General features: G+C 45.8%; 1 protein-coding gene across 1 annotated transcript in view; it reads right to left on the bottom strand.

The window, feature by feature from the left end:
* The window catches only part of spn-E (tudor domain containing 9 protein spindle E), a 131,171-nt gene that overhangs the window by 23,790 nt on the left and 91,969 nt on the right, over positions 1-15,412 (bottom strand). The window contains exons 22-25 of the mRNA XM_089558531.1: positions 14,376-14,463; positions 6,514-6,621; positions 4,687-4,788; positions 1,774-1,875 (exon numbers count right to left, since the gene is read on the bottom strand). Of these exons, the coding sequence (XP_089414657.1) occupies positions 1,774-1,875; positions 4,687-4,788; positions 6,514-6,621; positions 14,376-14,463 (400 nt within the window). The remainder of the gene's footprint in view (positions 1-1,773; positions 1,876-4,686; positions 4,789-6,513; positions 6,622-14,375; positions 14,464-15,412) is intronic.

Below are 15,412 nucleotides of genomic sequence, written 5' to 3'. Positions count from 1 at the left end.
CGGCGGGAACACATGTGCGAAAAGCGAGCGCGATTCAACGCGGCGCGAGGTTGCGAACGGCGCCGCGTTGAATCGCGAGGTTGCGAACGGCGCCGCAGCGTCCGATCGCAGCGCGCCGCTTGCGTCCAACCTGCTAGACGTCAACGACGGGCCGCCCGCGGCAAACGTGATGACGGGAAGCGGGAGCCAACGCGAGCGCGGAGAGCGGCAGCGTCATGATGACGTAGGGCGCGCTCCTTTTAGCCGGGGCCGGTCTCGACGCGCGAGCGAGTCGAGACCGGCCGTGGCCTGCCGGCCTGTCGATCAGCCTGGATCCCGTCTGGATCGCAAAAATGAGCTAAAGCTTGTTCTTGATATTAGATAATAAACTCTGGTATAAGCAATTTGAAAACTGTATCATCTTTGAGGATCGCTGACCAAAACGAAGTTGCTGGTAGAACAAATGTGCCACGAGAAAATTTTGTAGCGAAAGCTACATTGGCCACGAACTTGCGATTTCGCTGTGGCAGTGCTCCGAGGAGGCACAGAGACCGACCTTGAGCCGTTGCCTAGCAACCGCCGCAGCTGGCGGACGCCGCGCGGCGTCCGCCAGCTGCAGCGGTTGCTAGGCAACGGCTCAAGGTCATCCGCCAGCTTCCTCGCAGTTGTGGCGCAATTAAATCTCGGCTGTTTTAGCTTTTTTTGAGCGGTCCCTTATATCGAATTATCGCTTATAACGAATTTTTTCGCCGTCCCGCTGACTTCGTTATAACGAGGGATTACTGTACGTATACTCGATCCCCCAAATTGATATCTTCACAAAGTGCTTTTCGTATCTGAACTGCCTTGTTGACTTTGTTTCTACCTGATGGAACGTAGTAAGCATCGTAATATCAACAGCAGTCCTACTTGTGCCAGGAACGTGAACAGGATGCAACTTATTCGCAAGGCAAACATGAAAAACAAGTCTGCAATCTGTGCACACTGTAACTCCCCCCCTCCTCAGCTTACACACTCAAGGACATTGTCTTGAGGCTTGCCTGCGCTTAAGGGGGGACATGGGTCTTAGATCATGTTTTTTATTTACATACCAAATGCAATGAAACTGCACAGACTTATTCAGTTTTTTCTGCTGATTTAAAATATGCAATTTGTTTATTTCTAGGCCAATTAGTTCCTGAGATATTATATATATCATGTCATTGTCTGCTGAAACAATAGAAAAGAAATGGGCCACCAGAAATTTAATTTTAATGTGTGGGTAGATACAACAGTGTGTGAGGAATGCAACGCTGGAAGCAGTTTTCAGTTTTTTGTCCGTGTAGACAAATGGGCTTAATAGTTAGTTTCTTGTGTGTCATGTTTTCTGGCACTGTATGTCTGGTCAACTCACTTGAAAACTAACTATTATGCCCATTTGTCCACATGGACAAAAAACTGAAAACTGCTTCCAGTGTTGCATTCCTCACACATTGTAGTATCTACCCACACATTAAAATTAAATTTCTGGTGGCCCATTTATTTTCTATTGTTTCAGCAGACAATGGCATGATATATATTAATATCTCAGGAACTAATTGGCCTAGAAATAAACAATTTGCATATTTGAAATCAGCAGAAAAAACTGAATAAGTCCATGCAGTTTCATTGCATTTGGTCTGTAAATAAAAAAAAATGCTCTAAGACCCATGTCCCCCCTTAAAAGTTATGCCCCAGCAACCGATGGAAGCTCCTTCTAGTGACACCGCGCTGAAACGACCGAGCAGCAGCCAGCACACGAGCAGCAATGCTTACCTGTGCTGGGGTGACAAAAACGTCGGCGTGCGCGTCCGGATCAATCTTCCTGAGTGAGACCAGGCTGACATCCTCCGTGTTCCCATAGTCAAGGAAAAACACCTGCGAGGGGGTCGAAGGTGGCATTAGCCATGTGGGACGATGCACCGAGACAGAGAAACTACACTGCAGCAAGAAGCTTTAAGAATGCGATGGCTGCCATAGCTAGCTGACTTCGTGGAAAGGAAAGCCACGGGTCACCAAGCTGGTCTTGTTTGGTTTCTGGTTTATTGGGGTTTAACACCCCAAAGCGACTCAGGCTATGAGGAGCTCCCGAAATTTAGACCACCTGGGGTTCTTTTAACGTGTACTGACATCTTACAGCACACGGGCCTCTAGAATTTTGCCTTCATGAAAATTCGATTCACGCGACCGAACCCGCGTCTTTCGGGCCAGCAGCCGAGTGCCATAACCAATGGGCCAACATGGCGGCCTTCACCAAGCTGGTTTAAGAGAAAAGTAAAACCTAAAATACAATGATTATTACTGAAGGAGGAAGACTGGGCGTATAGGGGTGGAAAAAAAAAAAGCCCTACAATAATCACAACAACCTCAAACACTTCAGCAGAGCAACCAGAGCCAAAGACTATTTACAAACATGGTGTCGTTTTCTGAGCTGCCAATACTGCTCAAGAGGCAACATCTCAGAAAGACGTGCATATCAATCGAGCGCAGAAAAATGACAGCATTTATGCCTAAATTCCGTAAACGTGCGACGGTAGAAATGCATGAACGCTTACAAAAATGAATGCAGAGAATTCTTTAGGTCATTGCGCCGCAGATGGAAGTTGATGAAGACAACGATGAGCAACGTACAGTGCGCGAGTGTGCTGAAGTTTAACACAAGGCATGCTCGGCTGCAGCGATAGCCTAGTGATTTCGAGCACTGATCAGTGAAGCCGATCTGTCCGTGCTGCTGCGGGTTCAAATCCTAGTCATGGCAGTGTTTGTTTGTGTTATTTTCATTTATTTATTTCCCTTGGCAAAAACGCACAAACATCGCAAGCTCTTGCTCGGAGTTCACCCATCAGAACAGTGCTCTCGCGTTGAAAGTCTGTCACGTTATTGCTAGTGCTCTCCTGTGCACTGGCAACCACCATCACAGCTGCCATTGCTGCGCAGCATGGTCCCGCTTCTTGATATCCCTGCTGCTTTGCGTCCTCATTGAGCCCGGTCCTGTACCCATTTACCCTTTCCCCCTTCACAGGATTCTTTCAACGCTTGCCCCTTTTCTAACGTCACGTTCCTGTTCGTTCTTTTCGTGCCTACAGCCTCTCCTCCCCTTGCCCGTGCATACTGCGCGCATTACTTTCTACAGCCCAAGGTCACAGAGAAAGTTGGCTTCTCCTTCCAGCTCAAGAGCCTCGCTGCGCAGCAATGGCAGCTGTGACGGTGGTTGCCAATGCGCAAGAAGGTGCTAGCAATAACGTGACAGACTTTCAGCGTGAGAACATTATTCCGAAGGGTGCACAGCTGCCCGGAAGAGCGGTAAAATAAAATATATCGAGCTATGCTTGTAGCTCAGCTCTGAATACAACACAAGATGCATGCTGAAAAAGGTTGGTTTAGTTCGGTTTATGGGGTTTAACGTCCCAAAGCGACTAAGGCTATGAGGGATGGCGTAGTGGAGGGCTCCGGAAATTTCCACCACCTGGGGTTCTTTAACGTGCACTGACATCGCACAGTACACGAGCCTCTAGAATTTCGCCTCCATCGAAATTCGACCGCCACGGCCGGGATCGAACCCTTGTCTTTCGGGTCAGCAGCCGAGCACCATAACCACCGAGTCACTGCGGCTTTTTTTTTTTCCAACAGTTAGTTATATTGATTTTAATGGCGCAAAAGCAACTGAGGCTATGATGCGCCAAACACAAGGTTGGAGTTTTTGTTAAAAGTGAAGCTTTTTATGCTTAGAGTTTGTTTAAAACGCTGGCTTCCTTGAGAAACCTAAAAAATACATGAGATGTCAACCAGTGCACGATCGCCTAAAAGTAACATGGGGTGTAATGGGATTCTTTCCCTGTAAAATGTTGCAAAATATTTCTTTCTTAGTTTTTCTAGTTTGATACATGAAATTAAGAGGGGACATGGGTCTTAAATCATTTTTTTTATTTAAAGACCAAATGCAATGAAACTGCACTGACTTATTCAGTTTGTTCTGCTGATTTCAAATATGCAATTTGTTTATTTCTAGGCCAATTAGTTCCTGAGATATTAATATATATCATGTCATTGTCTGCTCAAACAATAGAAAAAAAATGGGCCATCAGAAATTTAATTTTAATATGTGGGTAGATACTAAAATGTGTGAGGAATGCAACGCTGGAAACAATTTTCAGTTTTGTTCGTGTGGACAAATGGGCTTAATAGTTAGTTTCATGTGTGTCATGTGTTTTCTGGCACTGTATGTCTGGTTAACTCACTTGAAAACTAACTATTAAGCCCATTTGTCCACACGGACAAAAAACTGAAAACTGCTTCCAGCGTTGCATTCCTCACACATTGTAGTATCTACCCACATATTAAAATTAAATTTCTGGTGGCCCATTTTTTATCTGTTGTTTGAGCAGACAATGGCATGATATATATTAATATCGCAGGAACTAATTGGCCTAGAAATAAACAATTTGCATATTTGAAATCAGCAGAAAAAACTGAATAAGTATATGTGCAGTTTCATTGCATTTGGTCTGTAAATAAAAAAAAAATGTTCTAAGACCCATGTCCCCCCTTAAAATGTGGTTCACTGTGAGCTTTTTTTTCCAACAAAAAGGAAAAAAAAAATACAGTTCAGCGTAGTACAAGAGCAACGTGCGACTCCGCCTGAAACGGCGCAAGGGAGGCAAAGCGAAAAGCAACAGAGAGCATGCCCACCTTGGCCATCCTGGCGTTGAAGGCCTCGACCCTAGCCCGGTAGTAGAGGCCCTTGTAGGGTGCCAGCACCATCGCCTCCACCTCCGGCGGGCCACTCAGGGGCTGCACGGTGAGAAGAGCACGCAGGGCCCCCCTGATTCCAACTTCCATCTCTCGGCAAACTGACCAACCAAAGCACTCACTCATTGGCTAAAGCAGCAAAACAGGACATGCCGCTCAGCTGCAGCAAGCTAACAGAAAAAAGACAGCGAGGCGCACTGCAGCTAACGCTACAGATGGGGCGCTGCAGTTTCTACAGTCTCCGAGGAACGGCAGTTCAGGAAGAATCGCTCGTGGCATATACCAGGTGTCCCAGCTAAATGTAACCAAGCTTTTAAGGGGGGACACTGGTCTTCAAAAGAAAATTTGATTAATTTAGTCATAGTTATGAAATTTTCAGGCCACATGTATTTTTGTGCGCTGATTCTAGATGTGGCATTTAATTTCAGGTAAAACAATTCCTTGAGCACTTGTGCACTTTTTATGCTAGTATCTTGCGGAGAGTTTTGAAGAAAATTTGTTGCAGGAAACTCGCTGAAATGTATGCCAATGGATTGTCTTGACACCAAGGAATGCAATAAGGGTAAAATTACCATCCTGGCTCTCATAGAACTTGAGTTATAGGGTACTGAAGCTGCCACTTCAGAAACAGGAATACTATACACTTTCCTTCTCATTTCTGAAGCGACAACTTCAGACCTCTATAACCTAGGTTCTATGATAGGCAGGAAGACAATTTTACCCTTATTGTATTCCTTGGTGTCAAGAGAACCCAATGGCATACATTTCAGTGAGTTTCCCACAGCAAATTTTCTTCAAAACTTTTCGAAAAATACTACCATAAAAAGTGCATAAGTGCTCAAGGAATTGTTTTACATGAAATTGAATGACATATTTAGAATCAGCACACAAAAATACATATTCCCTGAAGATTTTGTAACTGTGACTTCATTAATAAAAATTTTTTTTTTCAAGACCAGTGTCCCCCCTTAAAAAACACGGGGTGTCCTAGCCGTCTGAAACCAAATGAGGGTTGTTTAGAGTCGCGTGACCTAGTCTGCAGTGTTTTTTCGTGCTTCAAGGTTGACTAATTAGTTAAGCTTAATTAACTAACTTTTTAATTATTGACTTGAGGAACAAAGTGTCAACGGAAAAGTTGTAGACCGCTTTGAGAAACAGCTTACTGAGACATCTGCAGCAAAGTAATATTTACGTAGTTTTTTTTACCGGCCTTTAAACATAACCCGCACAATAAGAAAAAGCTTCCACATGACAACTGTGCCACTTCAACGTCCCAAGACGCGCCTTAAAGAATGAAATCCATTTCTTCTGAAGTCCTCTCCTCGATGAGACTTTGGGTGCACATTGGGGCAGAGAAGTGAGAGAGCAGCTGGTCACGTGACAACTTTCCTTTAAAGCCAATAAATGAAGCTACGTGAATCGTAACTTGACGGAAACAGCACTACTAGCGGTTTTTCGAGGTGATCTAGAACTTTTGCATTGACACTTTCTTCCTCAAGTCAATAATTGAAAAGTTAGCTAATTAAACTTAACTAATTAATTAAATCTGAAGAGCGAAAAAATACTCAAGACTAGGCCACGCGACTGTGAACAACCCTGAGTTGGTTTCACTGGACTAGGACACTTCGCCTTTTTTAGAAGTTTGGTTACATTTAGCTGGGACACCCGGTATAAGTAACTCAGATGTCACCGCAGTTGCGTCGCAGGTGTGATTAACAAAAAAAAACGCCAGAAATCTGAGGTCCCCTGCCAATGTGCTGTGCTCACCCGGAGGTTCTGGCCGTTGTTGTGGTTGATTATCTCGTTCATGTGCTGCTCCTCCAACTGGTACTTCTGGTCGGAGTAGTGGGCATAGAAGTGGCCACAGTCCACCACCTGCAAAAGACGGTTAGTCGACATGTGGGGGGCTTATACGTCCTGGAGTGCCACGTGAGCTGGCAGGGAAGGTGGACTGGAGAGCTCCAGATTAATTTTAACCTCCCCACACAGTCCACCGGCATGCTTACGTTTTACCTCCATTGGAACACAGCCGACACAGCCAAGAACCAATACATCCCATCTACATACACTCACGTAACTAAAAAACAGAACGTTATCAGATTTGAATATAATATTGGAGAAAATACCTTGGTCGAGGTGCAGAGTTTCCGGTACTTAGGGGTGACAGTGACGCATAATCTAGACTGGCGTATTCACATTGAGAATATCTATTCAAAAGCGTACCAGAAGCTTTGCTTTCTTAGGAGAAAACTTCCAAACGCAACTAGAGAAATTAAGTTAGTCGCCTACAAAACGTTTATACGACCAGTTCTGGAATATGCGAATGCTGTGTGGAGCCCTCACCAAAAATGCTTAAAAAAGAAGGTAGAAGAGTACAGCGGATTTCAGCACGTTTTATATGTTCAAAGTATCGCCGTACTGACTCGGTTACAAAGATGATGCAGCAGTGTGAATTGGAAACGCTGGAAATTAGAAGAATAAAACATAGACTCAAACTTTTTTTCCAGATAATGCAAGGGACATTAAAAATAAATAAAGAACATTATGTGAAAGCGCCTCTAAAACGTGGTTCCCGGAAAAACCACAGCAGGGTACTACAGCCTATTAACACACGTACGGATGTGTACCGGTATTCTTTCTTCCCTGATGTAATTGAAATGTGGAACAAATTGCCAAGTGATGTTGTGGAGAGTGCGAACGTGCAACAATTTGAGCTAGGTGTTGATATATTTTTGAGAAATGGTGCACAAATTTTGAACTCTGACTCATGATTGCTCATTTATGTATTTGTTTTTGTTCCCTCCCTGTAACGACCCTCATTTGAGGGTTAACAGTATGACCAAATAAATAAAAAAAAATCCCAGCAGCACTGGTAATCGGCCCAATATTGAAAATGCATTGGCGAATGCCGATCCTACAAGGGACCACAGTGAAACCAGCTCTTCCAATACAGTGAAAGCTCGTTAATTCGACCCCCGTTAATTTGGAAAATCGGATAATTCGAAGCACACGCGAGGCCCCTACAATTACACATAGGAGTCTATGGGGCGAAACTCTCATTAATTTGAACAAATTTTACCGTGCATCGGTTAATTCGACTTCACTCCGCAGCCCGCCAAGCCGGTTCTCCGAGAGCAAAAAGAAAAAAAAAACACTGCCACGAGCGGCACTACTGTACGGCTGATATGGTCATCGTCGTCAGCAGCGTGAGCGAGGGCGAGGGAAGCGAGGTTAGCGGCGGCCATGGAGGAAGTTTTCCTTCCTCCATGGCGGCGGCTGAAGCGACTGGCGTCTTTTTTTTTTGTGCTTTGTTGTTTCGCGGCAGTTGTGTTGGTGTCATCTGGTTAACCCTATCGACAGCAAGTCTCGTTTTGGCATGTGTCGTTGTTTCCACATGTTCTTGCTGCTACGATCGCGGTTATTTAACCATAAGGGGGCGCCTTTTTTGGTAATTGTGCGCTTTGTCAGCGTGTTTATTGCACTGCTTGTTGTTGCTGTTTTGTTGCGACGGAGAGAAGGGTGAAAGCAAATTGCACAGCCCTGCCTACTGGCTTAGAGCCATCACTCCTGCCACATGCAGATAGAGGAGAGTTAAAAGATCAGAGGAAAGATAAAGAGAAAAGATAAGACGTTGGCTGAAAGAACAGATAAGCGGCCGAAGTCGCGCTCGCTTCACCTCCTCCCCACGCTGCTTTCGAGTGGGTAGCGCGCAGTGCCTGCGCGCCTCGCCTATGTGTCCTGTCAGCTGACCAAGGATGAAATAATTGAAGAAGTGACAGGCGCTGCCAATGACGATTCGTCAGGTGACGATTGTGAGCAGTCGCCCCAAATGCCGAAGCGCGCGGTGAAAGAGGCCGCAGAAGCCTTGTCCGTGCGGGAGGACTTCTGTGAACAAATCCCTGACGGCGCGTGTGCCGCGGAGCACCTGGCAGCTGTTAGAGCTATCGTAGTCGCTCAAACTCGCTCGAAAAAGCAGACGACGATAACAGATTTCTTCGCCAAATAAAGGCACGTCCTGTTGCGGCAAACATTGTTTTTTGTTGTTCATTCGATATTTCGACATTCGGATAGTTCGGCAATTTTTCGCAGTCCCGTCAATGTCGAATTAACGAGCTTTTACTGTATCGGGCCGATTACCTGCGCTGCTTGAGCAGTGAGTTGGGGCTCAGCGACCACATATTAAAGGGGCTGCAAAACGCTGCTTGGGGGGATACCGGCTATACTTCAGGTGGGTTCTTTATGTCACACAGATGCTGACTTAAAAAGAATTACAGAAATCGATGCACAGGAACGGGAGTTATTCAGTGAAGAAATTTCAAAATACAAGCAAACAAAACGCTGCCCTCAACTCGATTTTGGCGGGGCTTCCCACTCCTATTTCGCTCTCCCAATGACGGCACCTGGCGCAACCAATCAAAACAGCCAGCCAGAGCACGTCGCGGAAGTTTGTACTCCATGGTTGCGTGCTCTCTGTGAGACTGGCAGCGTTGTTTCCATGCCAGAGCGCCCCTGGTGGTGTATTTTTATTTTACTTGCTTTGCAGGGCTTTTATCTAAGACAAACAAATTGTTTTTGTTGATCTAATATAAAACGCAGACAGGTGACAAAATGTGTCTCTATTTATTCACACAATTTGCAGTATATTTGCTATTTGTCCGGTCATCAAGCTCGCGCCAGGTGATGTCATATCCGCTGCTAAAAACCCGCCACTGTGTGGCGACACCATCAGAGCCATGAAGTTGTTTTTGGGACGACATTAAAATAGAAAAAAAACGGAATGTACGCGGTATTACCAACGCTAATAGCACCATTATAACTCACTGTATGCAATCAACAGGCAAAGTAGTTAACTAAGATGGTGTTTCGGGGCCCCTTTAAAGCCACCGAGCCACCGCGGCCTGTAGAACGTCGAAGGCGTTAGCTAGCATGGTGGCCGGACAGCTTGGCAGACACAAAGGCACCAGCAGAGAACCCTGTAGGATGCCCCCAGTGACTTCAACATTTCCCGCCTCAACAATAGCAAACACAATGTCAACATCCACACAGGGCCAGATTTAAGGGAGGAGTCTGGTCTTGAAAAAAAAAAATTTATTTATGAAGGCACAGTTAAAAAATCTTCAGAAGTATGTATTTTTGTGTGCCGATTCCAAATATGTCATTTAATTTCATGTAAAACAATCCCCCGGGCACTTATGTAATTTTTATGCCTTGCCTGTACTTTGTGAAGAGCTTTCAAAAAAATTTCTTGCTGGAAACTCGCTGCAATGTGTGCCACTGGGTTCTCTTGATACCAAGGGATGCAATAAGGGCAAAATTGTTTTCCATAGAATTTAAGTTATAGGGTATTGAAGCTGCCATTTCAGAAACAGGAATACACACTTTTCTTCTCACTTCTGAAGCGACAACTTCAAAACCCTACAATTCAAGTTCTATGATAGGCAGGAAGACAATCTTGCCCTTATTGCATTCCTTGGTGTCAAGAGAACCCAATGGCATAGATTTCAGCGAGTTTCCCGCAGCAAATTTTTTTCAAAACTTTTCGCAAATTACTTGCATAAAAATTGCATAAATGCTCAAGGAATTGTTTTACATGAAATTAAATGACATATCTAGAATCAACACACAAGAATACATGTGCCCTGAAAATTTCATAACTATGACTAGATTAATAAAATTTTCTTTTCAAGACCAGGCTCCCCCCTTAAAGAGACAGTGAGGAGAGCTCTATTAATATTTTTTTATAGCAAAATCCGATAGTTCGGCATTTCATGGCTTTGTTGCCACTTGGCCGGCAGCGAAAGATGCATTTATTTCTAAGAAATTTGGAATCGAAGTTGAAAAAGTTTTTTTTCCCGCCGCTGATTCAAACTTGGGACTCTCTTATGACAACACAGGACTAAGCAATGAGAAACATGACGTGAAACATGACGTGAAACATGACGTGCACATGACGTAACGCAGACTCCGTGATTTCTGGCGGCCAGCAGTGCGGCCTGGCAGCAGCCGAAATGAAAGCTGCCGCCGGCTGCACGTTGAAGACATCTATCGGCTATTGCGGCCGTCGTTACCGTCGCTTCATTTACGTTTGCACCGGCGTTTTGCCAGCGTTATGATGGATCGCGTTCTCGAAGCCGTCAACCAAGTTCTCGCAAATAGACACCTTTAGCATATAGTGTACCTTGTTACCGTTAGTGGAGTACCGGGAGCCCGCCTACCGCCGGTGAGAAGGAGCTGATTGGTCCCGATGCTGCAGGCGCGCGCGTAGCTGCCGGGTATGTGGCACCATCTGGCGACGTCAAGGAGATTTGCACATGCATTGGCTGTGCGCGGGCTCCCGGAACTCAGGTACCAGTAACGGGAACACGGTACACGGTATGCTAAAAGTGTCTAATAACTTCGGCCTGCACTTCAGCGACCTCAGCCCCACAGAGCGTCAAGTAGTTGGAAGTTGACTGGCACAACCGGGAACGCTTTGCCGGGAGAGCGTACGAAGACTCAAGGTGCTCTTTACACTGCAAACTGCCTTGTACGATCACCAGAAATGGTGCCATCATAGTTTTTCATCGACCGCGGCGATCATCTGACCAACCTTAGCAGGCTCCTTCAAAAGTTAAATGGAATTTGGAGCGGCACTTCGAGTTCATCTGCTGTTGCGCGCTTGTAAATCGGGGCGCGTCAAAACCACGCGGGCATGCAGAGCGCATAGACGCGAAGCGCCATGATACAGTCAAACCCACTTATAACAATATTCAAGTGCCATGGAAATACCATTGTTATAACCAATAATTGTTATAACAGGGTTGTGCCGAAAAAAAAAGAAAGGACGAGAAACTTCAGAGCATTTTTTGACAGTCAATACCCAGAGGGGTTTGGTTGTTCTAATGCCTGTAAAAGCTCGTTAATTCAAACTTCAGGGAACCGGAACAATGTTCACCGATGACCAAAGCGCCGCCATCACTGCGCCACCGGGAGCTTTGCGCACCTCCATGTCACAGGAATCAAGCCGGCTTTTTGGAAGCTATTCTTATGGGAAATTCAAGAAGCATGCAGAACCAAGGGTGCGGTGACAGCTGACAAGAGAAAAACCGCGCTGGCTGCATGCACGCGCGCTGCACTGACTGATTAGGGGTACGCACGGCGCGCATAGCCAATGCAGCAATGCAGCAGCTCTCCTGACGCGATGACGCCTGCCTCTTTTGCTTTCGTGGCGTTGCTGCGCCAGCTTAGTCCATTGGTCGGCCCCACACATGCACGCTTTTGTGTTGTAAGCATGGTTTTGCTGGTGTGGTTGTAGCATTTCCTTGTATTTTTCTGTAATGGTTGACACTCAATTACCAGATTTAATTGTTACAGTAAAAGCTCGTTAATTCGACACTGACGGGACCGCGAAAAATTGTCGAATTATCCGAATGTCGAATTATCGAATGAACAACAAAAAACAATGTTTGCCGCAACAGGACGTATACCTTTAGTTGGCAAGGAAATCTGTAATCACCGTCCGCTTTTTCGAGCGAATTTGAGCGACTACGATAGCTCTAACAGCTGCCAGGTGCTCCGCGGCACACGCGCCGTCAGGGATTTGTTCACAGAAGTCCTCCCGCACGGACAAGGCTTCTGCGGCTTCTTTCACCGTGCACTTCGGCATTTGGTGCAACTGCTCACAATCGTAAATCGTCGTCGTTGTCAGCGCCTGTCACTTCAATTATTTCATCCTCGGTCAGCTGACAGGACAGGAAGGCGAGGCGGCGCGCAGGCCCTGCGCGCTACCCACCGGAAAGCAGCGCGGGGAGGAGGTGAAGGGAGCGCCGCTCCCCGCTTATCTGTTTTTTCAACCAGCGTCCGCGGGGACGCGTTGTTGCTTTGTTGCTGGGACCCACGTCTTATCTTTCCTCTGATCTTCTAACTCTCCTCTTATCTGCACGGGGACTGTGGACGGGTGTCTTATCTTTTCTCTATCTTTTTCTCTGATCTTTTAACTCTCCTCTATCTGCACATGGCAGCGGTGGTGGCTGAGCCAGTAGGCAATCCCTTGCGATTTCCTTTCACCCTTCTCTCAGTCGCAACAAAACAGCAACAAGTAGCGCAGTAAACAGGCTGACAAAGCGCGCATTTACCAAAAAAGGCGCCGTAAATAACCGTGATAGCGACACAACAAAGCACAAAAAAAAAAAAGACGCCAGCCGCTTCGGCCGCCGCTAACTCGCTTCCTCGGATGGATGGACGGATGGATGGATGATATGACCATAGGGATGGCCTATCAGCCGTACAGTAGCGCCGCTCATGGCAGTGTTTTTTTCTTTTTGCTCTCGGCACACCGGCTTGGCGGGCTGCGGAGTGAAGTCGAATTAACCGACGCACGGCAGAATTTGTTCGAATTAACGAGAGTTTCGCCCCATAGACTCCTATGTATAATTGTAGGGACCTCGCGCGCGCGTCGAATTACCCGATTTGCCGAATTAACGGGGGTCGAATTAACGAGCTTTCACTGTATAACCAATAATGTGCCTTGACAGCATTGCTATAAGCAGTTTATTTTACCATAGAACACATGGCAAAGCTGATGGTGCCATGACCGACCATTGTTATATCCGATATATTGTTATAACCAGTATTGTTATAAGTGGACTTGACTGTATACCAAAACTCATCTGGCCACCTTTGGCGCTGCTAAGTAATTGATTTTCTTCGCTTACAACATTCAGGTTGTCTTTTGTCGGTCTTCCTTGTGTGAAAAAAGTGCACCATTGGTTTCAAAACAAAACCTACTTCAGTATTCAACCGCGCACTCTTCGTTTGTCAGCCTCAGTGATTGGTGGCTTCTTGTGTCCCAGTGTTGCTAGAACAATTGGTTCTAGCAACACTGTTTTGTCCTATGACGTCACCACACTTGTACTTGCAAGTTTGGCCTGTGGCAGCGATACCTGTATTTTGGTTCTTGCTCTTTTCTGGTTTGGTTTATGGTTTGGTTTATGGGGTTTAACGTCCCAAAGCGACTCAGGCTATGAGAGACGCCGTAGTGGAGGGCTCCGGAATTTTCGACCACCTGGTGTTCCTTAACGTGCACTGACATCGCACAGTACACGGGCCTCTAGAATTTCTCCTCCAAAGAAATTCTAGCCGCTGCGGCCGGGATCGAACCCGCGTCTTTTGGGTCAGCAGCCGAGCACCACAACCGCTGAGCCACCGCGGCTCTTTTCTATGTTACAAGAGCTTTGTTGTCAGTATGAGTGGCGTTTTTGTAATCAGGAGCTGGAATTCTGTCGACGCAAGTCAACTTCAATTTCTCCTCAGTGTCCCTTTAAGGGGAGGGGAACAAACGTCCACGTGTCATGTAATGCCAGTGCATATCTTCTTCAGGGTCTAAGTTATCCGGACCTCTCCACTACAGCATCGTTCTCAACCAGTGTGTTGCCTTGGGATGTTGAAACCTCATGGGCCACATTGTATTTTGTGAAAAAAAAAAAATATATAAGCCTCCTGTACCATTTACAGTGACCACCCTGAGATCTGAACTAACGGGGTTTTACTGTATTCAATTCAATATTCGGGGTAATTTTTTCTTCACATTCGTATTCGAAAACTTAAACATTTGCACAACCCTAAGGAACAATGAGCCAAAAATTGCTTACATGAGTGCAGTAGATGTCGATAGTCATCTGGCTGGCAGGTGGCAGGGGAACGGACTTGATGCGGCACGCAGGAGGCACAACAACCAAGCTGCAAAGGAAGGCACAAAATGACACTGCCGAACAGCCTTGAAGCACGGCCGAATTCGAAAAGAAAACAGAACCGCACACTAGCGAGAGCATAAGCGACTTTGCATTATGCAGGGACTCTAAAACTACACAACCACTGAGCCCCTTGGAATAATACCTTTCTGGGGCTCCCCAGGCACCTAAATACATGCATGCCTAAACCCTTTCTTTGCCCACTTAATTTCTAGACTTATCATCATCATCAGCCTGACTACTCCCACTGCAGGGCAAAGGCCTCTCCCATGTCTCTCCAATTAATACCCGTGCCACACGGACAGATTTAATGCCATTAAGTGCTTAGTGCCTTAAGTTTTAATGGCATTCGTGCGGTGCCACACGCACAAATTTAATGTCATTAGCCTTACTGCCATTCGCGACCTACTGAGTTCGCCACAACTCATTCGCCCGTGCAATGCCTACTCTCGTTCCCATTCCACACGCAGAAAAGCATGCAGCTTTGTTAGTAGCAACTTCCTAACCAGTAGGAAATAGTTAATTCTTAACTTTCAGTCAGATGAGGCAACTATACTGCATTTTCGATGCGAAGAGCGCCATTTTTATCAGCCTTATTGACAGGTACTCTCGACTTGGGTGCTGACATGCGAGTCTATGGCTACTTTTTCTACTTGTAAAGAAGGAACAGCCGTATTTTCTGAAAAATCGATTTTATATTACATTTGAACAACATTTCCCATATATTGTGCTCATTAGCAATGTTTATATTCAGATGAAGCTTTTAACTACCTTGCAAGCGTTATCGTCGTCACTTTCGATAATGGCATTAAATGTGGACGTGTAGCACCAACTCCGAAAATAATGGCATTAACAAACTTAAGGCCTTAAGCATTTACTGCCATTTCTTGTGAGCGTGTGGCATGGGTATAACTCTGTCCTTTGCCAGTTGCGGCCAC

This window comes from Amblyomma mixtum, chromosome 8, assembly GCF_055824585.1.
Source record: "Amblyomma mixtum isolate Tamu chromosome 8, ASM5582458v1, whole genome shotgun sequence".
Taxonomy (NCBI): domain Eukaryota; kingdom Metazoa; phylum Arthropoda; class Arachnida; order Ixodida; family Ixodidae; genus Amblyomma; species Amblyomma mixtum.
Note: the sequence above shows the minus strand (reverse complement) of the source record. Positions and strands in the feature narration are given on the sequence as shown.